Genomic DNA, 26,805 nt, shown 5'->3' on the forward strand with positions numbered 1-26,805 from the left:
ATGAACCAATATTAGTTTGTACTGTGATATATATCATCAAACTATAATATACTGATTAACTGCACAATGTGTTTTTATTTTGACCACAATATATGGAACAAAGGTTCAAATTGTTACAGCTCTTTAGGTTATACTAAATGGATTCTATGTTATGTGACATCAGCCTTCAAGATTTATCAAATGTGTGATTAAGCTTATCTATGTTTTAAATCACCATTGGTTTACAGAATACAACGTAAAAATTGTATTTTAGTAAAATAGTTAAGGCTAAAGAGTATTGAAAACATTTAGTCAAAAATGAATGTTACAATAATGCATTCAAACTTAATATGAATGGCATTGCCGCATGGCCCATTGCGCTTTAAACTTATTAGAAAATGAATTCAAAAGGACCATACATGTACACATACTTGTATGATGAGGCCATGTTTTTACTTTAGTCCTATGTACAATCAAATAAACGTTCTAATTAATGTACAGGTGTGCTTTTGTTGATAAAGATACTCGGTCACGTTCTTTGGCATAAGCGTTTTAATAGATGTAAATATTTTAAGTGTACTGCATTAAACTTATGTCTGAATGTACTAAAGTACGCGTTAATTCTTAATGTGTGCCTCTATTTTTATATAGAAGGAAGGGGACGTAACTTTGAATTACATAGAAAGTATGAACAGGCAGTTTCGGTTTAAATTACATCATGTGTTCAGCTCTGTCAACACCCCTGCCATCGACTTTAGAAGTAATATATTTTCAAAAGTCATTAAGAAATAAACCGAAGGACAAAGGGGATATTATGATAAAACGCTTTCCTGGTGACCTGTATCACGTCGAGTTCGGTGTGTATACGTAAAACATGATCCTGAATATTCACATGCTTCTGGAGCGTGAGTAAAGTAAAATAATTTAATGTATTTAAAAGTTTACAGGTTTTACCATTTTCGTTTGGTCACGCTATTTTTAGCAACGCGAAAGTAGTTCCGAGATTACACACGGTACTCGCATGATACGCAATCAGAGGATACGGATTTTTCAATACGGCTTGTTGTATTTTCACTGTTGGATATGAAAAAGGAATTTGATAGGCATATAATAAAGGTACATATATGACTGCACTTTAGTTCTGAAGCTATTTGTATGTTATGTGCTGAAAGGCATGATTTGGAAAAGTATAGTGTTAATGTTTTGATTGTTGGATGCTTTCTAGTTATTCACCATGATTATTAACAGAATTAGAAAACGAGCGAATGTCTTTTTTATTTTAAAATAAACTGCTTGTTCCTGTATTTGTCATTGTTTTTTTATACAACAGTGCTTAAAAGCATATATGCAAACGAGCGACCTAGACAAATATAAAATATGATATCGCATTGAAACTGATACACATGTAGGCTCTATATACTGCTTGGAGATTGTTCAGGTTCTGTTTTACTCGATCGGTTTTGCGATCTGAAAGTCTATAAGTAGAAAAAACTAGTGCATTAATATCAAGTATTATCAACTTGAATGTGGTGATATGTCGTTTTTGCCTGAACTACATCTTAACTGACGTTTGCAAATAAGTTCAAAAATTATTTCAACTGCAAACAAATTCATTGGCATTTAAATGATATTTCGGACGGCGTGACTCAACAATGATCAACATTCATTGCAGTTCATACATTAATGATTATTATCAATATTTGTTTTCAACTACAGGAAATCACAAAGTCAAAAACCTAAAATAATGCGCTTATATAAGAAAAAACATTTTAAACATTTTAAAATTAAAACACATATTTTCTAAATTCGTCAGGATTCACCTCAAATTTGTGCGTAAAATTAAAAAGGGATTATCAGTATAGAGCCAAAATTATTTGTAGGAGATTTTACAGGCTGTATTATATCGTCCATTGTTTATTTTTACAATACATGTCAGGTTTTGTAAAGTTCACTTAAGCATGTAATCATATCTTGGTATATCGGTGGTTGTCGTCATTGAATAGCTTAGGTTATTGTCGTCTGTAATATTTTGATTTCTTGATTGTCATATGATATTTCTACATTAGTATTGTTTTATTTATTTAAATATGCATCGTTACAGATTGACGGTTGTGACATTTCTGATAATTTTTGTTTCAGAACCAGATGTTTTTGCATCCATTTTCTTAATTCAGTCAAATAACATAACTAACTAACGCAATAACAGACCTCAATTGTTTAAATATCTTCTGCAAAACACAATTTTAATAAAGCATTTATACCGCTTTGAGCTATTAAACATATAAAAAAAATAACAATACAGTCAATCTGTGACAGAACAGCTTTAAGAAAAGGTAAATGATGACTAAATTTGTGTTGCTGCAAATGCTTCTACATTAGTTAATTCGCAAAAGCTACCGCTAAATAATTCAGTTTATAAAACCGAGAAATGTCCGACTTCTTCATACCTTTTAAGAGTTGGCACTTTTTCACCGGCCTCATTCATAAGTTTACAGGAGACTTTTGCTTCCAGAAGTTGAGTACTTATATTAATTTTTGCTCCGTTTATTTGTAAAGAGGAATCAAACAATATAGGATTTTCTTTAAATTTTACTTCCATAGAGTGTAAAAAAAGTGAAACTAACAGTTTTATATCTGGATTTTTTTCCAATTGCAATATTTTCATTTTGTTCAAAATAGTTCATATAGTGTTTACTTATTTGTGCCTGTAAATAGTATCGATTTAGTTTGTATGATAGAAAGGTTTATTCCTGTAGCTATCATTGCTATATAAAATAACTTGTTTTTGAAGAATCTTGATAATCTTTTTATTAACTTACCTGTGAATGTCTATTGTTTATTTTTACTTTATATAAATATACATAGGACATCTAAACTTGTTTAACGTGAGAATATAACCTGAAATAGTTTCAGAATATTTGTCGAAAAACACATTGATTTAAATGTGTCTCTTTTCCTTATGCGCATTCAAAGTGGGTATTTAAACGGGTAGATCTAAACTATATACTATAGTAAGGTTATTATTGTAATGTGGTCTTTGAATTTTGTATTTGGTTTCAGTATAATAATTGGGTACTGATTGATACAATGTAACAAAGGGTGCTTATTTCAACATTGATCCATTGAGAACTAACGACGATGAGCGGAATATTCAATTACAGATATCTTCGGCCGTTTAAACTTGTATATTAAATAAACGTAATGAATACTCAAAAGGTTCTTTTATGGCATGATAATCTTCAGTTGTTCATTCGAACGCTCTTAAAATTCAAATCGCTCTCTTGAGGTGGCTTTATTACGTATTATCAACTGTCATCCCGCATGTGTTAGTGATCGAAAGAAACTTAAACAAGAGCACTACAAATATGTCGTCTCGATTACAATACAATATGTGCACAAGCATCAGGAAAACGTGACACAACTATATAAACAGAGCTTATTGTTTCTGACGCGAGACTTCTCTCACTTATTTCAATTTGACCACATTACCCCGGAATTCGCCATCAGACTTATAACTAACTATTTAATAAAGTGATAAATGTTTTAATAAAAAAAAAATGAACAACGCTCTAAAATACATTTACTGTGTTTGGGCAAGCATCTGGACAGTCAACTGATTGCACAATGTAATACATAACACACACCTTATGCGAAAGTTCACACATATTAATGTTTTAATATGTAAAAACAGTTCAGAAATATAAAACACAAATACTTCATTTACATGATTTATGTTTTCGTTCTATATCAAGTTGTATAAGTGTATACTAACTACATCGCTAAGCTTTTGTAGACAAGTGAAAACAAATACCAGAAGATCATTTATATAATGAATTTGCATGATAACAGAAAACTTTCACCATAAAAATTTGCGTAAAAAATAAAGATTCAATTGAATCGATGTGAACGTTTCGGTTCCTCAAAGCTAAATGCCTTTAGATGCATATGCGTACGAAATATTCGTGCGTATGGAGCACTCGTGCTTAAAAGCTTATAACCTGGCGGTTATTCCATTATAAACAAGGAACATTAGTTTATTTCTCATTCGTTTTACTCAAACGTAAAAAATATATTTCCCTGAATATTATTCTATAATCGTTGTTACAATAGCATTAAACTTGATATTACGATTGCGAATTGCAAAAACTATGTAATATAACCAGGTTATTTAACGCTTGTATTCTATGAATACCTGCTCAGGTGCACTATAAGATCGGCCCACGTTTTTTTGATTCATTTACATCAGCTTATAGAAAACCAATTCTGTCGTATTGTGATAACATAATTGCATGCTCGCTTATGACAAAGGCGATCAGGTGACATATAATGCATTTAAGCAATTCAGCAGTCTAGACAGATTTTAAATTTAAAAATAAAAATAGCTTATTTACATGTTCATGGAAGAAGGTAGGTTACCTTGACCATTACATTATCGTCTGCATATTACGACAAAACGTGCTTAGTTAAGTAAATATGACATTTAATGAGTTGAAGTAAACGTACACGTACATATGATAATTTATGGTCTTCTAAAATAACTTTCATGTGAAGCTTCACATTTTCCCTGCACTTAAATTGCGCATGAACATATCCTGCGATTGCAGAATATGCATTATAATTATTAAACACAACTGTAAATATAGTTATATAGATATGTATGGACCATGCATTATAAAGGATCTACTGCGTACACTCCCTTATACTACCTTGAACTATTTTTCAACTCGATTTAAATCGTTCTAATTTTTAAAATATAGCTTTAAAAGTATAAACAAGATATTATATCAATTTTGTTGAACTTTACTTGAGACGATTAATAGAGTATCTAGCACTGAACATGATCGTTGGCAAATAAAATCACTGGTACTCATACTTAAACCTAACACTCAACATGATCGTAGGCAGATAAAATCACTGGTACTCAGACTTAAACCTAGCACTCAACATGATCGTTGGCAGATAAAATCACTTGTACTCAGACTGTAACCTAGCACTCAACATGATCGTAGGCAGATAAAATCACTGGTACCAAGACTTAAACCTAGCACTCAACATGATCGTAGGCAGATAAAATCACTGGTACTCAGACTTAAACCTAGCACTCAACATGATCGTAGGCAGATAAAATTACTGGTACTCAGACTTAAACCTAGCACTCAACATGATCGTAGGCAGATAAAATCACTGGTACTCAGACTGTAACCTAGCACTCAACATGATCGTAGGCAGATAAAATCACTGGTACTCAGCTTAAAACCTAGCACTCATCATGATCGTAGGCAGATAAAATTACTGGTACTCAGACTTAAACCTAGCACTCATCATGATCGTAGGCAGATAAAATCACTGGTACTCAGACTTAGACCTAGCACTCAACATGATCGTAGGCAGATAAAATCACTGGTACTCATACTTAAACCTAACACTCAACATGATCGTAGGCAGATAAAATCACTGGTACTCAGACTTAAACCTAGCACTCAACATGATCGTTGGCAGATAAAATCACTTGTACTCAGACTGTAACCTAGCACTCAACATGATCGTAGGCAGATAAAATCACTGGTACCCAGACTTAAACCTAGCACTCAACATGATCGTAGGCAGATAAAATCACTGGTACTCAGACTTAAACCTAGCACTCAACATGATCGTAGGCAGATAAAATTACTGGTACTCAGACTTAAACCTAGCACTCAACATGATCGTAGGCAGATAAAATCACTGGTACTCAGACTGTAACCTAGCACTCAACATGATCGTAGGCAGATAAAATCACTGGTACTCAGCTTAAAACCTAGCACTCATCATGATCGTAGGCAGATAAAATTACTGGTACTCAGACTTAAACCTAGCACTCATCATGATCGTAGGCAGATAAAATTAATGGTACTCAGACTTGAACCTAGCACTCATCATGATCGTAGGTAGATAAAATCACTGGTACTCAGACTTGAACCTAGCACTCAACATGATCGTATGTAGATAAAATCACTGGTACTCAGACTTAAACCTAGCACTCAACATGATCGTAGGCAGATAAAATCATAGGTACTCAGACTTGAACCTAGCACTCAACATGATCGTAGGCAGATACAATCACTGGTACTCAGACTTAAACCTAGCACTCAACATGATCGTAGGCAGATAAAATTAATGGTACTCAGACTTAAACCTAGCACTCATCATGATCGTAGGCAGATACAATCACTGGTACTCAGACTTAAACCTAGCACACAACATGATCGTAGGCAGATACAATTATTGGAACTCAGACTTAAACCTAGCACTCAACATGATCGTAGGCAGATACAATCACTGGTACTCAGACTTAAACCTAGCACTCAACATGATCGTAGGCAGATAAAATCATTGGTAATCAGACTTAAACCTAGCACTCAACATGATCGTAGGCAGATAACATTAATGGTACTCAGACTTAAACCTAGCACTCAACATGATCGTAGGCAGATACCAGCATTGGTACTCAGACTTAAACCTAGCACTCAACATGATCGTAGGCAGATAAAATCACTGGTACTCAGACTTAAACCTAGCACTCAACATGATCGTTGGCAGATAAAATCACTGGTACTCAGACTTAAACCTAGCACTCAACATGATCGTAGGCAGATAAAATCATTGATACTCAGACTTAAACCTAGCACTCAACATGATCGTAGGCAGATAAAATCATTGGTACTCAGACTTAAACCCTTAAATATACCTTTTGTATAGTAAATGATGATATTATAATCGATTGTAAGTGGGTTATAACATCATATGTCTAATCGTCGGCGCTGTATTAAATGATGATATTATTTTCGATTGAAAGAGGGTTATAACCTCATATGTCTTATCGACGGCGGTGGTTCAGACTACGCTTTGTTGTAATATACCTAGACCTTAAGTGTGAAATAAACACGACAAAACATATCAATGCCATTTGCTCGCCAAGTGGCGATAAAAAGTAATCCCTCGCCGTAGAACGTCAACAAAAGAATCAATGTGTCCGCTTACACCTGAAATATTTCGATGATCACTTTTAAACTTGATACTAAAGTCTAATTTAACTGTAATAACGACCTCGAATAGCATACCATCCCTGATCATTTTAAATTTGTAAATATGTTTACAATTTCATGATAACCGGATGTTATCAAGTACTATTACGTGTTTTAGTTCAGCGTCGTTGAGTTTCAAAGCATGACGGTTATCATTGTTGGACACCCAAATTTTATTGTTAACTTAACAGCAAATATATAATACATGTATAATACACTTACAACGAAAAGAAACTGCGTAATAAACGTCATGCATTTTGCGTATGCGTAAATGTAACAAGTCACACAGCGATGCACGTTTACTGCGTAGTCGTTTTAATAGATATCAAGTCATAATATAATCACATTTCGTGTTTAATTGTTTCCACGATTGCAACTCGTTTTATTTGAGTGGTGTAAGCTCTTAAGCACGTGTCTACATCTCTTAAGTACGTGTCTACATTATACTTGTCATCGCGTTATTCGAGTGTTGTAAGCTCTTAAGCACATGTCTACATTATACTTGTCATCGCGTTTTAGCCAAGCGTTAAAGTTTGTTTCATTTTACTTATATTAAACGGGCAAACTATATAGAATGCAATAATTTTGTTATAACGAACACATATCCATAAATCAGGAAGCATGTACGTCAAATTACTGACACTGGGTGGAAAATCAATATTTTAAAATTTCATCAGATAAATCTCGTGAAACTGATAACTTAGCTTTTTGTTTGAATATGATTTTACAACTGTGAATGTCCTAAGAATCCATCCCAGTAACGTTAGTTGGTAAGAGGAAAGGCTGCTGAATTTAATATCAATATTGTAAAAACATATTAAACAACTTAGCGATTATCGGTTATTTTTTAAAAGACTTGTATTGTTTTATTTATATTTAGTACAAAGCTTTGCATATTATGATCACGTGCACGTCGTGTTTCATATAACATAATATGGACGGTAAACGTCACGTAGATGTTAATGTTCACGTCGTGTCTAATGAAAAAAATACCTGCACGAGAAGCTACAAGTACAAAGTCATGTACACGTTGTTTTTCATGCACAGTTTAACTGCACGGGAAGGTACACGTACAAGTTCAAGTGCAGGTCATGTTTCATGCAAAATTTAACTGCACCGGAAGGTACACGTAAAAGTTCAAGTGCACGTCATGTTTCATGCAAAATTTACCTGCACGGGAAGGTACACGTACAAGTTCAAGTGCACGTCATGTTTCATGCAAAATTTACCTGTACGGGAAGCTACAAGTACAAAGTCAAGTGCACCTCATGTTTCATGCAACTTTTACCTGCACAGGAAGCTACAAGTACAAAGTCAAGTGCAGGTCATGTTTCATCCAAAATTTACCTGCAAGGGAAGCTACAAGTACAAAGTCATGTGCACTTCATGTTTCATGCCAAATTTACTTGCTCGGGAAGCTACACGTACAAGTTAACGTGCACGTCAAGTTTCATGCAAAATTTACCTGCACGGGAAGGTACACGTACAAGTTCAAGTGCACGTCATGTTTCATGCCAAATTTACCTGCACGGTATCATAAACTTGAATGTGGTGATATGTCGTTTTTGCCTGAACTACATCTTAACTGACGTTTGCAAATACGTTGAAAAAAATATTTCAACTGCAAACAAATTCATTGGCATTTAAATGATATTTCGGACAACGTGACTCAACAAAAAGAAGAAAATAAAAAATAAATTTCCAAAACAACAAATACAACTCTTGCAATAACAGTTTCAATGATAGTATTTAGTTTAGATGAGTGCCGAGTTAGTTTTCACTCTTCTGTCCCAGCCAATGCAATTCCATATAGTCATTATTAAGTCTGACGTGACCGCCGCCAACTGTTTTTTTACTGCTTTTCTTAGAGCTGTTGTTTTTAGTTGTGCTTTTCTTCGCATACACTTTAGATGCCAGTTGTTTAGTAAAGCTAACATTAGCAGTATCTATTACCTATTAAGCAACATTTTACGAACTAAGTCTTCAGGTGGAATAGGTTCAATCAGATGATGTATCAACATTCATTGCAGTTCATACATTAATGATTATTATCAATATTTGTTTTCAACTACAGGAAATCACAAAGTCAAAAACCTAAAATAATGCGATTATATAAGAAAAAAACATTTTAAACATTTTAAAATTAAAACACATATTTTTTAAATTCGTCAGGATTCACCTCAAAATTGTGCGTAAAATTAAAAAGGGATTATCAGTATAAAGCAAAAATTATTTGTAGGAGATTTTACAGGCTGTATTATATCGTTCATTGTTTATTTTTACAATACATGTCAGGTTTGGTATAGTTCACTTAAGCATGTAATCATATCTTGGTATATCGCTGGTTGTCGTCATTGAATAGCTAAGGTTATTGTCGTCTGTAATCTTTTGATTTCTTGATTGTCATATGATATTTCTACATTAGTATTGTTTTATTTATTCAAATATGCATCGTTACAGATTGACGGTTGTGACATTTCTGATAATTTTTGTTTCAGAACCAGATGTTTTTGCATCCATTTTCTTAATTCAGTCAAATAACATAACCAACTAACGCAATAACAGACCTCAATTGTTTAAATATCTTCTGACCAAACTCAATTTTAATAAAGCATTTATACCGCTTTGGGCTATTAAACATATAAAAAAATAACAATACAGTCAATCTGTGACAGAACAGCTTTAAGAAAAGGTAAATGATGACTAAATTTGTGTTGCTGCAAATGCTTCTACATTAGTTAATTCGCAAAAGCTACCGCTAAATAATTCAGTTTATAAAACCGAGAAATGTCCGACTTCTTCATACCTTTTAAGAGTTGGCACTTTTTCACCGGCCTCATTCATAAGTTTAAAGGAGACTTTTGCTTCCAGAAGTTGAGTACTTATATTAATTTTTGCTCCGTTTATTTGTAAAGAGGAATCAAACAATATAGGATTTTCTTTAAATTTTACTTCCATAGAGTGTAAAAAAAGTGAAACAAACAGTTTTATATCTGGATTTTTTCCAATTGCAATATTTTCATTTTGTTCAAAATGGTTCATATAGTGTTTACTTATTTGTGCCTGTAAATAGTATCGATTTAGTTTGTATGATACAAAGGTTTATTCCTGTAGCTATCATTGCTATATACAATAACTTGTTTTTGAAGAATCTTGATAATGTTTTTATTAAATTACCTGTGCATGTCTATTGTTTATTTTTACTTTATATAAATATACATAGGACATCTAAACTTGTTTAACGCGAGAATATAACCTGAAATAGTTTCAGAATATTTGTCGAAAAACACATTGATTTAAATGTGTCTCTTTTCTTCATGCGCATTCAAAGTGGGTATTTAAATGGGTAGATCTAAAGTTTATCCTATAGTAAGGTTATTATTGTAATGTGGACTTTGAATTTTGTATTTGGTTTCAGTATAATTGGGTACAGGGCTGGTATTCTATACTGGTCTTAACTGGATCTAAGAACGATGTAGCTAATCAGATTGCTTGTTATTCATAACTGACCAATAGAGTGAATGTAGTCAATCATGTATGACCATAAGATTGACTTAAGTTACATATTGAATACCACCCCTGATTGATACAATGTAACAAAGGGTGCTTATTTCAACATTGATCCATTGAGAACTAACGATGATGAGCGGAATATTCAATTACAGATATCTTCAGCCGTTTAAACTTGAATATTGAATAAACGTAATGAATACTCAAAAGGTTCTTTTATGGCATGATAATCTTAAGTTGTTCATTCGAACGCTCTTAAAATTCAAATCGCTCTCTTGAGGTGGCTTTATTAAGTGTTATCAACTGTCATCCCACATGTGTTAGTGATCAAAAGGAACTTAAACAAGAGCACTACAAATATGTCGTCTCAATTACAATACGAAATGTGCACAAGCATCAGGAAAACGTGACACAACTATATAAATACAGCTTATTGTTTCTGACGGGCGACTTTTCTCACTTATTTCAATTTGACCACATTACCCCGGAATACGCCTTGAGACTAATAACTAACTATATATTAAAGTGATAAATGTTTTAATGAACAAAATCGAACAACGCTCTAAAATACATTTACTGTGTTTGGGCAAGCATCTGGACAGTCAACTGATTGCACAATGTAATACATAACACACACTTTGTGCGAAAGTGCACACATATTATTTTTTAAAATATGTAAACACAGTTCAGAAATATAAAACACAAATTCTTCATTTACATGATTCATGTTTTCGTTCTATATCAAGTTAAACAGGTGTATATTAACTACATCGCTAGGCTTTTATAGACAAGTGAAAACAAATACCAGAAGATCATTTATATAATGAATTTGCATAATAACAGGAAACTTTCACCATAAACATTTGCTTAAAAAATAAAGATTCAATTGAATCGATGTGAACGTATCGGTTCCTCAAAGCTTAATGCCGTTAGATTCATATGAGTAAGAAATATTCGTGCGTATGAATGACTGGTGCTTGTAAAACGTCACCTGGCGGTTATTCCATTATACACAAGGACAATTAGTTTTCTTCTAATTCGTTTTACTCAAACGTAAAAAAATATATTTCCCTGAATACCATTCTATAATCGTTGTTACAATAGCATAAAACATAGTATTACGATTGCGAATTGCAAAAAATCTATTTAATATAACCAGGTTATTGTACGCTTGTATTCTATGAAAACCTGCTCAGGTGCACTGAAAGATCGGCCCGCGTTATTTTGATTCATTTACATTAGCTTATAAAAAACCAACCCGGTCGTATTGTGATAACATAATTGCATGCTTGCTTATGACAAAGGCGATCAGGTGACATTTAATGCATTTAAGCAATTCAGCAGTCTAGACAGATTTTAGATTTAAAAATAAAAATAGCTTATTTACATGTTCATGGAGAATGATCGGTTACCATGACCATGACATTATCGTCTGCATATTACGACAAAACGTGCTTAGTTAAGTAAATATGACATTTAATGAGTTGAAGTAAACGTACACGTACATATGAGAATTTATGGTCCTCTAAAATAGTTTTAATGCGAAGCTTCTCATTTTCCCTGCACCTTTATTGCGCATGAACATATCCTGCGATTGCAGACTACGCATTTGAATTATTAAACACAACTATAAATGAAGTTATATATGTATGGATCATGCATTATAAAGGACCTACTGCGTACACTCCCTTATACTACCTTGAACAATAACATTTTCAACTCGATTTAATTCGTTCAATTTTTTAAATTATAGCTTTGATAGTATAAAAAATATATTTTCTTAAATTTATTTGAGACATTTGATGGAGTATCTAGCACTCAACATGATCGTAGGCAGATCAAATCATTGGTACTCAGACTTAAACCCTTAAATGTACCTTTTGTGTAGTAAATCATGATCTTATTTTCGATTGAAAGAGGGTTGTAACCTCTTACGTCTTATCGTCGGAAGTGGTTCAGACTACGCTTTGTTGTAATTTACCTTGACCTTAAGTGTGAAATAAACATGACAAAACATATCAAGGCCATTTGCTCGCCGAGTGGCGATGAAAAGTAAGCTTACCCCTCGCCGTAGAGCGTCAACAAAAGAATCAATGTGCCCGCTTACACCTGAAATATTTCGATGATCATGTTTAAACTTGATACTAAAGTCTAATTTAACTGTAATAACGGCCTCGAATAGCATACCATCCCTCATCATTTAAAATTTGTAAATCTGTTTACAATTTCATGATAACCGAATGTTATCAAGTACTATTACGTGTTTTTAGTTCAGCGTCGTTGAGTTTCAAAGCATGACGGTTATTATTGTTGGACACCCGAAATTTATTGTTAACTTAACAGCAAACATATAATACATTTATAATACACTTACACCGAAAAGAAACTGCGCAGTAAACGTCAAGCATTTTGCATATGCGTAAAAGTAACAAGTCACACAGCACATGCACGTTTACTGCGTAGTCGCTTTAGTAGATATTAAGTCATAATATAATCACATTTCCTGTTTAATTTTTTCCGCAATTGTAACTCGTTTTATTCGATTGTTGTTAGCTCTTACGCACGTGTCTACATTATACTTGTCATCGCATTATAGCCAAGCGTTAAAGTTTAATTTTCCTTATATTTAACGGCCGAAGTAAACAGAATGTTATAATTTTGTTATTACGAACACATGTACATAAAACAGGAAGCATGTACGTAAACTTACTGACACTGATAGGAAAATCAATCTGTTTAAACTCTATAACATAAATCTCGTGGAACTGATAACTTTTTGTTTGAATATGGTGGTATTGTTTTACAACTGTGAATGTCCTAAGAATCCATCCGAGTAACGTTAGTTGGTAAGGAGAAATGCTGCTGGATTTAAGATGAATATTTTAGAAACCTATTGATCAACTTAACAATCGATATTCGGTTATTGTTTTGGAAGGATTTGTATTGTTTTATTTATATTTTTAGTTCAAAGTTTTCCATATCATATTATTTTATAGTATCACGTGCACGTCGTGATTCATATAACATTATCTGGACGATTAACGTCACGTACAAGTTTATGTGCACGTCGTGTTTTATATAAAATTATATGGACAATTAACCTCACGTACAAGTTTATGTGCACGTCGTGTCTAAATGAACATTTACCTGCACAGGAAGCTACACGTACAAGTTTACGTGCAAGTCTTGTTTCAGAAAACATTTACCTGCACGGGAAACTACACATACAAGTTTACGTGCAAATCGTGTCTCAATAAACATTTTCCTGCACGGGAAGCCATACGTACAAGTTTACGTGCATGTCGTTTTTCAATGAACATTTACCTGCACGGGAGGCTACACGTACAAGTTTAAGTGCACGTTATGTTGCATTGAACAAGACCTGCACGGGAAGCTATACGTACAGGTTTACGTGCATGTCGTGTTTCAATGAACATTTACCTGCACGGGAAGCTATACGTACAAGTTTACGTGCACGTCGTTTTTCAATGAACATTTACCTGCACCGGAAGCCATACGTACAAGTTTACGTGCATGTCGTGTTTTAATGAACATTTACCTGCACGGGAAGGTACACGTACAAGTTTACGTGCATGTCGTGTTTCAATGAACATTTACCTGCACGGGAAGCCATACGTACGAGTTTACGTGCATATCGTGTTTCAATGAACATTTACCTGCACGGGAGGCTACACGTACAAGTATACGTGCATGTCGTGTTTCAATGAACATTTACCTGCACGGGAGGCTACACGTACAAGTTTACGTGCATGTCGTGTTTCAATGAACATTAACCTGCACGGGAAGCTGCACGTACAAGTTTACGTGCATGTCGTGTTTCAATGAACATTTACCTGCACGGGAAGGTACACGTAAAAATTTACGTGCATGTCGTGTTTCAATGAACATTTACCTGCACGGGAGGCTACACGTACAAGTTTACGTGCATGTCGTGTTTCAATGAACATTTACCTGCGAGGGAAGCTACACGTACAAGTTTACGTGCATGTCGTGTTTCAATGAACATTTACCTGCACGGGAAGGTACACGTACAAATTTACGTGCATGTCGTGTTTCAATGAACATTTACCTGCACGGGAGGCTACACGTACAAGTTTACGTGCATGTCGTGTTTCAATGAACATTTACCTGCACGGGAAGGTACACGTACAAGTTTACGTGCATGTCGTGTTTCAATGAACATTTACCTGCACGGGAGGCTACACGTACAAGTTTACTTGCAAGTCGTGTTTCAATGAACATTTACCTGCACGGGACGGTACACGTACAAGTTTAAGTGCATGTCGTGTTTTAATGAAAATTAACCTGCACGGGAAGGTAGACGTACCAGTTTACGTGCATGTCGTGTTTCAATGAACATTTACCTGCATGGGAGGTGCTAGGTACAAGTTTAAGTGCAAGCCCTGCTTCAATAAACATTAACCTGCACGGGAGGCTACACGTACAAGTTTACGTGCATGTCGTGTTTCAATGAACATTTACCTGCACGGGAAGCTATACGTACAAGTTATCGTGCAAGCCCTGCTTTAATAAACATTAACCAGCACGGAAGGCTACACGTACAAGTTTACGTGCAAGTCTTGTTTCAATAAACATTAACCTGCACGGTAAGCTACATGTAAAAGTTTACTTGCAAGTCGTGTTTCAATGAACATTAACCTGCACGGGAGGCTAAACTTACAAGTTAACGTGCACGTCGTGCTTCATGCAATATTTAACTACACGGGAAGGTACACGTACAAGTTCACGTGCACGCCGTGCTTCATAACACATTTAAATGCTCGAGAAGCTACACGTACAAATTTACGTGCAAGTCGTGTTTCAATGAACATTTACATTCACGAGAAGGTACACGTACAAGTTAACGTGCACGTCGTGCTTTATGCAATATTTAGCTGCTCGGGAAGGTACACGTACAATTTTATGTGCACGTCGTGCTTCATGGAACATCAACCTGCATGGGAAGGTACAAATAAAAGTTTACGTGCACGTCGTGCTTAATGCAACCTTAACCTGCACGGGAAGGTACACGTACAAATTAACGTGCAAGTCGTGTTTCTTGCAATATTTACCTGCAAGGGAAGGTACATGTACAAATTTACGTGCACGTCATGCTTCATGCAATGATTAGCTACACAGGAGGCTATACGTACAAGTTAACGTGCAAGTCGTGTTTCTTGCAATATTTACCTGCGCGCGAAGGTACACGTACAAGTTAACGTGCACGTCTTGCTTTATGCAATATTTACCTGCACGGGAGGGTACACGTACAAGTCTACGTGCACGTCTTGCTTTATGCAATATTTACCTGCACGGGAGGGTACGCGTACAAGTTTACGTGCACGTCGTGCTTAATGCAACATTAACCTGGACGGGAAGGTACACGTACAAATTAACGTACACGTCTTGCTTTATGCAATATTTACCTGCACGGGAGAGTACACGTACAAGTTTACGTACACGTCGTGTTTTATGGAATATTTACCTGCATGGGAAGCTACACGTACAAGTTCAAATGCACGTCATGTTTCTTGGAACATTTACCTGCACGGGAAGCTACACGTATAAGTTTACGTGCACGTCATGTTTCATTGAAAGTAACATGCACGGGAAGGTTCACGTACAAGTTAACGTGCAAGTCATGCTTCAACGAACATTTACATGCACGGGAAACTAAACATACAAGTTCACATGCACGTCGTACTTCATGGAATATTTACCTGAGCAGGAAGCTACACATACAAGTTCACGTGCATGTCGTACTTCATGGAACATTTACATGCACGGGAAGCTGCTCGTGTATGTCCACGTGTACATTATTATTTATGCAACGTTTACCTGCACGGGAAGCTTCACGTACAAGTTAACGTGCATATCGTGGTTCATGCAACATTTGCCTGCACGGGAAGCTACATTTTTAAGTTCAGGTGCACTGCATATTTCGCAACTTCTCTAAAACAGAGTAAATACTTCTGACTCGGCCTTCCACGTTGTATCCAATATCATAGTGTAAATAATACATGTTATATCAAATCGAAATTTGAAAAAAAGTGTTAACATTGATGGCTTCAGAAGAAAATATCATCTAATAAATCATATGGCTGTTTTATTTGCCACGACGTTAATTAGCATGATATTATTTTCCTTTGAAATCAAACATTTTTAACCAAGATCATCAGATCATAAGTTAAATACATAAATTTGAAAATTTGAAAAAAAGTATCTTCCATTTCTCATCATGTAAACCAAACATTTGTTCAGACTAAAGACTAAACATAGCTTATATGAATTTTTTTTTTAAATTTCATATCGGTTTAAATGTTTTAAATTGATTTTTTTTAAATTTGTTATATATTATTTAGAATTAAAATATATGTCAATAGTTAGAAAGCAGTCGTACGTACGTACATGTTCATATAAACTTATTCTAATCCTCTTGTCTCCTGCAAACGAATCAGAGAAAACAAAATGTGTTCATCATTCAGGTCTTCATTCTTTTGAATAAAAGGCAAGGGGCTGTATTAGTCATACGTGGGAAATATCGGGGATTTCCCTTATACATCAGGCCGTACTTTATTAAGTTTATTGCTGTTAGCTTTCTGAAGGCTAAACAATCTCATATTTCATATGATTGTGAGATACAACTGTCACATCAATACAACCGAAAGAATTGCACAAGAGTCATCAGAGGTTTTTCAAACCGTGCTAAACGTTTAGATCTGATACAGTAAGAAGAAGTTTGGATGTTGAATAATGACTCACTCTTTGTTATGCATGTAGTGAAATCAAAACAATCCCTACAGAACGTTATCACTCTTCATTGTCGCCTGAAGTCTTGCCTCGACAATATATATTAGACTATTACCCAACCTTGGTAGGTTGCAGGGAAACATCCACTCTATTCCTATCAACACAAACACTTGATTTCCACATTTGTGCGTTCATTTTCAATTACACACCCCTGATAGTTTGCAGAGGAACAAACGCCCTATTCCTATCAACACAAACAATTGATTTCCACGTCTGTGTGTTCATTTTCTATTACACAACCCTGGTAGTTTGCAGAGGAACAAACGCCCTATTCCTATCAACACAAACAATTGATTTCCACGTCTGTGTGTTCATTTTCTATTACACACCTTTGGTAGTTTGCAGGGGAACATACACCCTATTCCTATCAACACAAACAATTGATTTCCACGTCTGTGTGTTCATTTTCTATTACACACCTTTGGTAGTTTGCAGGGGAACATACACCCAATTCCTATCAATACAACCAATTGATTTCAATGTTTGTGCGTTCATTATATATACACCATTGTTTTTTTGCAGGAGAACATCCACCCTATTCACTTTGACAGATGTTTGTCAAAAATTTAGCACTTTGACAATTGTTTGTCCAAAATGTAACTGTTTGACAGATGTGTGTCCAAAATTTAACACTTTGACAGATGTTTGTCCAAAATGTTTAAACTACAGTATTGATTTAATGACAATATTTAAAGGGGCTGTATCACATATGATAAAATAGAGAAAAAAAAAGAAAATTGTCTAAAACTGACATAAACTTGGTATCGATGTGTACAATGCATTGCAACTTACTAACTGAAGTACCACATAGTGTTTAGCAGTTATTTCGTATTTTTCCATTAAATTTTTTACTGGATATGTCTACCAGGTAAAATTCATTATTTATACGTGATTGGCTAGTCGGTTTTATCACGTTAATAATGTCACCCGATTAGATAAAGCCTTTGTAGCTCAGTGAGTAAGAAGCTGGAATTCAATCTTGGCTACGCGGGTTCAAACCCGATCTCCGACACAATTTTTTTTTTACATTTTGGTACTTTTTTTAAAAATTATGATATCAAAGCGAAACACATTCTATTAGATAATTGTCCTGAGATTCGTTACAGAAAAAAAACTTTTTTTGGTGCCAATCTGTGACACAGTCCCTTTAACAATGTAAAAATTTAGTACCCGTACACTGTTTTGAACCCCGACGTGTGGCAGGTTTTTCTTCTCGTTCTAAAGTAGTAACCCCATTTTTTAAAATAAATTCATTGTATCCAAGTGTGTTTCTCAGGTTTGTTTTTGTACATTGTTTGGTCAGTGTCCGTTGGGCCAATGTTTGACTACTTTGTTTGTTGCAGTTCATTTGCTACATTTGCCTTCATCTTTTTCAATGCCAGTTTTACTTCATTTCTTTTTGGAACTGAATTATGTATTGTGTTATTCAGAAATTCTGTAGTGATTTTGTTCCTTGCTTGCAGTTTAAACACATAGCCTTTAATATCATGGACAATTTGGCCGCTAAAAAAGCTAGTGATTGGTAAAACAGTCTATCAATTTTATAAATCGTGCCGAACGTTAACAATAACATTTGAAAGGGCCTTTGCAAAATATAAATGAAGTCTTTATTTGTAAAGAAATGCATTGACAAATACAGCGGTTTGAGTATAATGCCTTTATTCATTTAAGCTGCAATGACAGTATTTGAAGTCGGATATGCTTTTCGTGAAACTTAATATTGTCATGGATAAATATTACTCTGATTTTGTTTAAATAAGGAAAGACCAGACTTACAGATACGCCTTAAGATAACTTATATTTATTGCATAAACAAAATAATTAGATAATAACCCATCGTCTTGGATGTTTGAAGAGGCTGTTTTAAAATACTTTAAATGTTTTACGTCACTATCCCATAAATGCATTATCAATTAATCGACATAATTAGATATAGGACACATGCAAAATCGTAACTCCACTCTAACAGATCAAATAAAGGAGGCATTTCTAGATAACTTGTAAAACCCTTGAGATTTTGATAGGAAATATTGCGATGGACCTTGTTAAACAAAATCTGTAACAAAATCATGACGCTGAAAGAAGGTGCAGCTGCATATGAAAAAGTCTTTTTCCCAACATTTCAAGAATATTCAAATTAAATATTTGTCTGCCTTTTTGTTCTTGCACTTGTCAAAGGAGTTTCAGATTACTGAGGCGGCATAAAACCTGAAGTCGGACAACAATGGCAGCCTCACGACTTAAAATGGTTTGGCACTTGCATACGCTTACATGAACAACATTTCTGTTAACCCTAAACACATTCCTAAGTTGTGGGACGCCACAGGACACCATGACATGGCATTGGCATTCAAAAATTAAAGTGACGATGTGTGAGACGTTTAAAAGTAGGTTTATGGTAATGGTAACAAAGCCTCATATGACTATGACAGTAAATTTCTTCTAAATGCACATTTGTTTTAATTAAATATATGTAAATCGTTTATAATTAACTTCAACTGTATCAAAAGGAATAGAACTAATGTTAAAATGTTATTTTTTTATATAACATTTTTATGCATTTAATCCCACCAAAGATACTCCATAATGCAGGAAATCGCTTCTTGCAAAAAATATTTTCGGGGGGGGGGGTATCGACCCACTAGACCGATCCCCCTCGGTGTTTTTTAAGTCTGGCTACGGCACTGCATGCCAAAGATAACACTGAATTAAGTAAACATCGACAGTAAAACATGAATACTCTTTTGCTAAGGGTAAACAAACATTGTATTGGAGGTATTTATTTGTCAAACGCATAAATCGTTTCATCTTTAAATTTTAAAATCAGTTTAATTTTGACGCATAAGATTACTATGTGCGTGTTTGTTCAATATACGAAGGTCCGGTTTATGAAACGCATTGCTCAAACTTACTTTTCCTGTTATGTAGGCAAACATAAATTGAAACATACTTTATATGTCAATAAGTGTTAACAGTTGCTTGGTAGTGTTAATAGCTGTTAATTACTTTGATGGTTCATAGGTGTGTGTGTGTGTGTGTGAGTGTGTGTTTGTGTTTGTGTGTGCGTGCGTGGGTGTCTTGGTGCGTGCGTGTGCATGTGTGCGTTTGTGTGTGTGTGTGTCGCGAACATCGCGAAATAACATACTTTTATTCTAATATGAGTTAGTTAAATATACAATACTTTTGAGATTGATTCTTATGTTATACAGATGTTATATGGTTATCATTTGTTTAAACTTTAATTTGTATTACCTTAAGTTTTTTTTACAATATTACAGTTTAATCGTTTAAGTATAACATTCTTTCATTTGCACCGTTGACCTTGTAACTAATCGCCATGAGTCTACCGGTGTTATTCAACGGTGTCATTGCTCCGGCGGAGTCGCACGAATATCACAGGAATTCGTGCTACTCACAATACTCGTGCACTTCATGTTTGTTTTGGCGGTAAATAATAGTATAAAAGGCCTTTGTTGGGCGTTTAGGAAAGAGTTGAAAAAGTTAGAACAAAAAAGAGTTAACAAGTGAATTAAAAGGAATTATAATTAAAAAGAGTTACAAGTGATTTAAAAGGAGTTAAATAAAAAGAATTTATAAAGGTTTATAACATCGGACTATCAATTATAAATTGGATATATGACAAATTGTTGGATTATAATAGTTAGAAAGTGTTAACATCTGGAAATAAATTCATTACTTACTATTCACTATTTAGGACATTTACTGTGAATTGTTATTGGAATTAAAATTGTTAAAACTGTATAAATAAAGAAACAAACAGTGAAAAATTGTGTTTGTGGTCTTTCATAAAGTTAAGACCTAAACTCTAATGTGGCTAAAATAAAAACACCGCCACATTAAATGGTGCCGGAACCCGGGAGTATTACGGGAGTATTACGGGAGTATTACGGGAACATTACGGAAAATAATAAAACAAAAACAATAAGAAGAAATTAAAAATAAATTAAAGAATTAAAAGAGGAATAAAAGTGCACGATGGGAGCTGTAAAAGTGTAACAGTGGTGTTAAAGAGAAAAAATAAAAATAACTTGTGAAAAAGTGTTGTAAGTTATCAAAGTGTTTGAAAATAAAAGTGTGAAAAAAAGAAAATGCCCGCGACAAACGTTGTATACTTGAAAGGAGTACGAACACGGTACTTTCATGCTCTAGAAAAGGAGGTTAGTAATGCATCAGTGTTGTTAGATGCTGACATAACAACAATTGACAAAAATGTTTTGTCTGAAATTGATGTTTCTATGGGAATATTAAAATCTAGTATTGGTAAACTTGAGGCTCAATCTGAAAAATTGGCAACCGCTATCGGAGATAGTGACCTTGATTTAATTAATAAAATTGTTGAAGATGATTCAAAATTATTAAACATTGCTGAGAACCTGCTTGTGCGTTTAAAGAATTTAGAAAAGAAATTAAATAGTGCCATTAAGGAAGAAAAACAAGCAAAAGAAGAACAAATTAGCGAAACTAAAAATGAAAAGGCTAGTGTTGAAATGCAGAAAATGTTTGAAGCTCAAATGCAATTACATCGGGAATTTTTAGAAGCCCAATGTGACACAAAGAAAAAGCAACATGTGCAATCGGTTAAGTTACCGAAACTGGAGATATGTTTTTTCAATGGTGATAAAATTAAATGGATTGAATTTTGGGACAGTTTTGAAAGCTCAGTGCATAAAAGTGAAACGTTATCAAATATTGATAAATTCAATTACTTAAGGAGTAAACTTGAAGGTGAAGCTTGTAGTGCTATAGCGGGCTTATCGTTGTCGAACGAAAATTACAGGGTGGCAGTCAACATTCTCAAGGAGCGTTTTGGTGACACTCAGGAAGTCATTGACCTCCACTACAACAAGCTTATCAACATCAGACCAGCCGGCGATTATGTCGAAAGCTTGCGGAAATTCCTAGATACCATGGATAAACATCTAAGAAGCCTGGAAGTACTTGGACAAAATATTGATCAAGATGTGTTCGTTGCTGTTGTTAAATCGAAACTACCGAGCAACGTTATTCGACATCTTGAAATCCAAAAAGGTTCACGCGAAAAGTGGACAATAAAGAAGCTTCGAGATATTCTCTGTGAATACATTGTGGCTAGTGAAAAAGCAGAAAAGGTGCAAAAATCAGAAACAGTTAAACCTAAAACAAACAGGTTTAATAATAACACGAAACCGGAGTTAAAAGTACAATCATTTGGTCAAAGAAAAGTGTACAGCCAGCCAGTAAGTTCATCAGAAGCGTTATCTGCTGGCTCTTTTGAAAACAGGAATAAAAACTGTCGCTATTGTTCAAAATTACATTGGAGCGATGAATGTGTTAAGCACAAGACCATTGATGAAAGAAAATTATGTTTAAAAGGCAGTTGCTTTAAATGCTTGAGGGGAGGACATTCGTCGCGTGACTGCAAAAGCAACAAAGTATGTGTACATTGTGGTCAGCAACATGTGCATCATCGCAGCTTATGTCCAAAGAAATTTAAAAGTAAAAGTGTGAATGAAAATGTAGCTGTATCTGAAGAAGTGAGTGAAACGTACGAGAATAATACACTTCCCAAAGAAAATGCTCTCTTGTCCACAGGTGAAATAGTTCTAATGCAAACAGCGCGAACAAATGTCGAAAATCCTGACAGTCAGTTTGAAAGGAAAGCCCGTGTTTTACTTGATTCAGGGTCTCAAAGAACCTACATCACTGAAAGCTTGGCAAGTGCACTTAATCTCAAAAAAGCTGAAACGCAAGAAATTCGTTTGGTAACGTTTGGCAGTAATAAAAATAAAGTAATCAAAACAGAAAGCACAAATTTGAAGTTAAAGCTGACTGATGGAAGTGATATGATGATTACTGCAAACGTTGTTCCAAATATAACCGGAAACATTGAAAGGAAACCTGCTAACATCTATAAAAGGGATGATTTCAAAAACCTGACTCGCAATCTGAGATTAGCAGATACTGTACCATGTGAAACTGAATCAGGTCTTATCGACATATTGATTGGGAATGATTTCTATTTGGACATTATTCAACCTGACAGAATAGAAGTTCAACCAGGACTTTATTTGCTGTCATCTAAACTTGGATGGTTACTCTCAGGAAGAACAAACGCAGTTGACGATAGTGTTGAAGATATCAGTATGCTCATTCTTACGCATGGAAAAATGGTTACAGAATCGAATTTGTTCACGGATGTTGATAAGTCTCTTCCTACAAAACCAGACCTTGAGGACTTCTGGAATGTCGAAACGATCGGAATAACAAATCCAATAGACCAGTCAGATGATCAAACAGCAATGAAAAACTTCAAGAATACATTTAAACGTTCAGATGGCAGATATCAGGTGACTTGGCCATGGCGTGACGAATACCAAGAATTGCCTGAAAACCGTGGCTTGGCATTAGGAAGATTAAAATCTTTAGCAAACAAAATACAAAGAAATCCAGAGCTTATGGAAAGGTACAATGCGACAATTAATAATCAGTTAAACAATGGCATTATTGAAAAGGTAGACAAAGAAAACTGTGATGGGCGCAAGCATTACATACCACACCACGTAGTCATCACACCACAGAAAACAACTACAAAACTAAGAATCGTGTATGATGCTTCTGCAAAAACAAGTAAAGAATACAAGAGTTTGAATGATTGTCTCTGCAGGGGACCGGTATTACTCAATGACCTGTGTGGAATAATGTTGCGGTTTAGACTTTATAAGATCGGAATAGTTGCAGATATTGAAAAGGCATTTCACCAAGTTAGACTACAACCATCGGACAGGGATGTGACACGATTTTTGTGGTTTAAGGATTTGAGTGCACCAATGATGGATCAAAACAACATTCAGGAATACAGATTTTGTAGAGTCCCATTCGGTGTGGTATCCAGTCCATTCTTACTGAGTGCTACTATCGAGCATCATTTGGATATGTACGAGACAGAAGTGGCTGAAAAGCTCAAAAGTGATATATACATGGACAATTTGGTTACAGGAACTGATTCTGTTGGTGTTGCAAAAGATCTGTATCGTGATTCAAAAGTTATGTTTAATGAAGCAAAAATGAACCTTCGAGAGTGGAATACAAATAGTGTCGAATTGAAAAGTGTGATTGAAAGCAAAGATTTAGCTGACGAACAAGTGACAACAGTTTTAGGTCATACGTGGGATATACAAAATGATACCATAGCATTAAATCAAGTGAAGAATCTTAATGAGAACGACAAGGCAATAACGAAGAGAAATGTGCTTAAACAGATTGCGTCGGTATTCGATCCGATGGGATTATTATCTCCTGTTACCTTAAAAGGAAAGTGTTTGCTTCAAAGCCTATGGAAAAAGAACATAGAATGGGATGATCGTCTTGGAAGTCAGGACGAAAATGAATGGCTGGAGATAAAGGAAGATTTGCAAGACATAGCAAATTGTAGAGTGAAACGTTGTGTAGCTTTTTCGGAGCAATCTGAAGTTGTAACGTATACTCTTGTGTGTTTCTGTGACGCTTCCAACCTGGCGTACGCTTCATCGATATATTTGTTACAAGAAAGCAAATGCAGCAAAAAGTGTGATTTGATCTTTGCAAAGAGTAGACTTGCACCAATAAAAGAAATGACAATACCAAAACTTGAATTGATGGCAGTACTGATTGGTGTTAGAAGTACACACTTTGTGGAAAAGCAATTAAAGATAAAGTTGAAAGCAAAAATAGTGATGTCAGATTCACAGTGTGTTTTACATTGGATACACTCACAGAAAAAGTTGCCAGTGTTCATTGAAAACCGGATAAAAGAAATAAGAACTCATTCTGATATTAGTTTTCAATACGTTAACACCAAGGATAACCCAGCAGACATATTAAGTCGTGGATGTACAATTGGTGAAATTCAAAGGTCCAATTTGTGGTGGAATGGGCCGAAGTGGCTGTTGGAACCCAAGGAACAATGGCCTATAAATAGGAGTACTGATCCTAACAATGAAAACAGTTGTGTGACAAGTGAAGTTAAACCAAATCGTGGTCAGATTCAAAAAGAAGAAAATATTCTAGTAGAAAAAGAAAGTTCACGCGATATTAAACCACCCTTCGAAATTGACATTGAAAAGTACTCCTCTTTGACAAAAGTGTTTCGAATAACGGCATGGTGTAACCGATTTGTGAATCGACTAAAAGATAACGTTCCAAGTTGTGTTAATCTTAAAAGTGAAGAGATAGAAAATGCTGAAAAAATGTGGATACTACACACACAGAAAATACATTTCTCAGATATGTTCACATCGCTAGGTGCAAAGAAACCAAACAATTTGACCAAACAGCTAGGTCTTTACATTGAAGATAGTGGTATACTTAGGTGCCATGGAAGACTTGATCAAGCAGAGCTTAGCGAAGCAGAAAGACATCCTATTTTACTACCTAGCAAGTCCAGATTTACGGATTTAGTGATTGAAAAGTATCACTCACGAATGATGCATACAGGCGTGTCCCAAACATTAAGTGAGATAAGACATAAGTTTTGGATACCCCATGGAAGGGCAACTGTGAGAAGGGTATTGAAATTGTGTTTAGTTTGCGTCATGTAGAGGGCAGTCCATACCAATTACCACCGATGGCTCCGTTACCGCGAGCAAGGATTACGGAAAGCGCACCCTTCTCCAAAACAGGGTTGGATTACTTGGGACCTTTGTACTCAAATGATTCTAGCGGCGTCAAAAAAGTATGGGTATGTCTTTATACGTGCATGGTTACACGAGCAGTGCACTTGGAAATGGTTCATGACATGTCTGCAAGTTCATTCCTTATGTGTTTAAGGCGATTTATAGCCATACGGGGAACACCATCCGAAATAATTAGTGACAATGCTAAACAATTCAAATTATCAAGTGATACAATCAAGCTAGTGTGGTCGAATGTAATTAAAAGCAAGGACGTGCAAAATTTCTCATCAAATGAAGGAATAAAATGGAATTTCATAGTTGAGAGGGCACCATGGATGGGAGGTTTCTATGAGCGATTAGTTGGGCTGGTAAAAAGAGCTCTGAGGAAGTCGGTTGGTAGAAAAATATTGACAGAAGATCAACTACAAACCATGTTAAAAGAGACCGAAGCTATAGTTAATTCCCGGCCGTTGACGTACATAGGAGATGACCTAAATTCCTCAGTGACAATAACTCCAAGACATTTCCTATGTTTAAACCCCAAAACTGGGATACCAGAAAGTGATATCTTAAGTGATGACCCGGATTATAAAGTTCATTACACTAATAAGGACAAGTTGTTAGAGTTGTGGAAAAAGGGTGAAAAACTTCTTAACGCATTTTGGAATATTTGGAGAAATGAATACCTCTTAAGTTTAAGAGAAAGGACCCAAAACAAGTTAAAGTGTCAAGAGTGCAATCCCATCAGTCTCCAAATGTTGGAGACATAG

At 35.0% G+C, this 26,805-nt stretch overlaps 2 protein-coding genes across 9 annotated transcripts in view; one reads left to right on the forward strand and one right to left on the reverse strand.

The window, feature by feature from the left end:
• The window catches only part of LOC128222186 (centrosome-associated protein CEP250-like), a 54,719-nt gene extending 37,626 nt beyond the window's left edge, over nt 1-17,093 (reverse strand). For 7 of the 8 annotated variants that reach the window (XM_052931078.1, XM_052931074.1, XM_052931076.1 and 4 more), the window contains exons 1-2: nt 16,983-17,093; nt 12,616-12,662 (exon numbers count right to left, since the gene is read on the reverse strand). The gene's annotated coding sequence lies outside the window, so the exon portion shown is untranslated. Of the gene's footprint in view, nt 1-12,615; nt 12,663-16,978 lie in introns of all 8 variants that reach the window. The other variant, XM_052931075.1, reaches the window with a different exon arrangement.
• Nucleotides 17,094-21,901: 4,808 nt separating this feature from the next.
• On the forward strand, nt 21,902-26,805 carry LOC128222359 (uncharacterized). The gene is made up of 2 exons (XM_052931336.1): nt 21,902-25,830; nt 26,190-26,805. Exons 1-2 carry the CDS (start codon nt 21,902-21,904, stop codon nt 26,803-26,805), a joined length of 4,545 nt encoding a protein of 1,514 aa, XP_052787296.1.

The sequence above is a fragment of the Mya arenaria genome, chromosome 16 (assembly GCF_026914265.1).
Source record: "Mya arenaria isolate MELC-2E11 chromosome 16, ASM2691426v1".
Taxonomy (NCBI): Eukaryota; Metazoa; Mollusca; class Bivalvia; order Myida; family Myidae; genus Mya; species Mya arenaria.

What these genes read in the sequence shown, in the direction of transcription:
- LOC128222359 (XM_052931336.1), top strand. Translation starts at nt 21,902, where the DNA reads ATGTTTGAAGCTCAAATGCAATTACATCGGGAATTTTTAGAAGCCCAA. An exon ending in ACGGATTTAGTGATTGAAAA is followed by an intron (nt 25,831 to 26,189) that starts GTATCACTCACG and finishes TATGTGTTTAAG; the next exon opens with GCGATTTATAGCCATACGGG.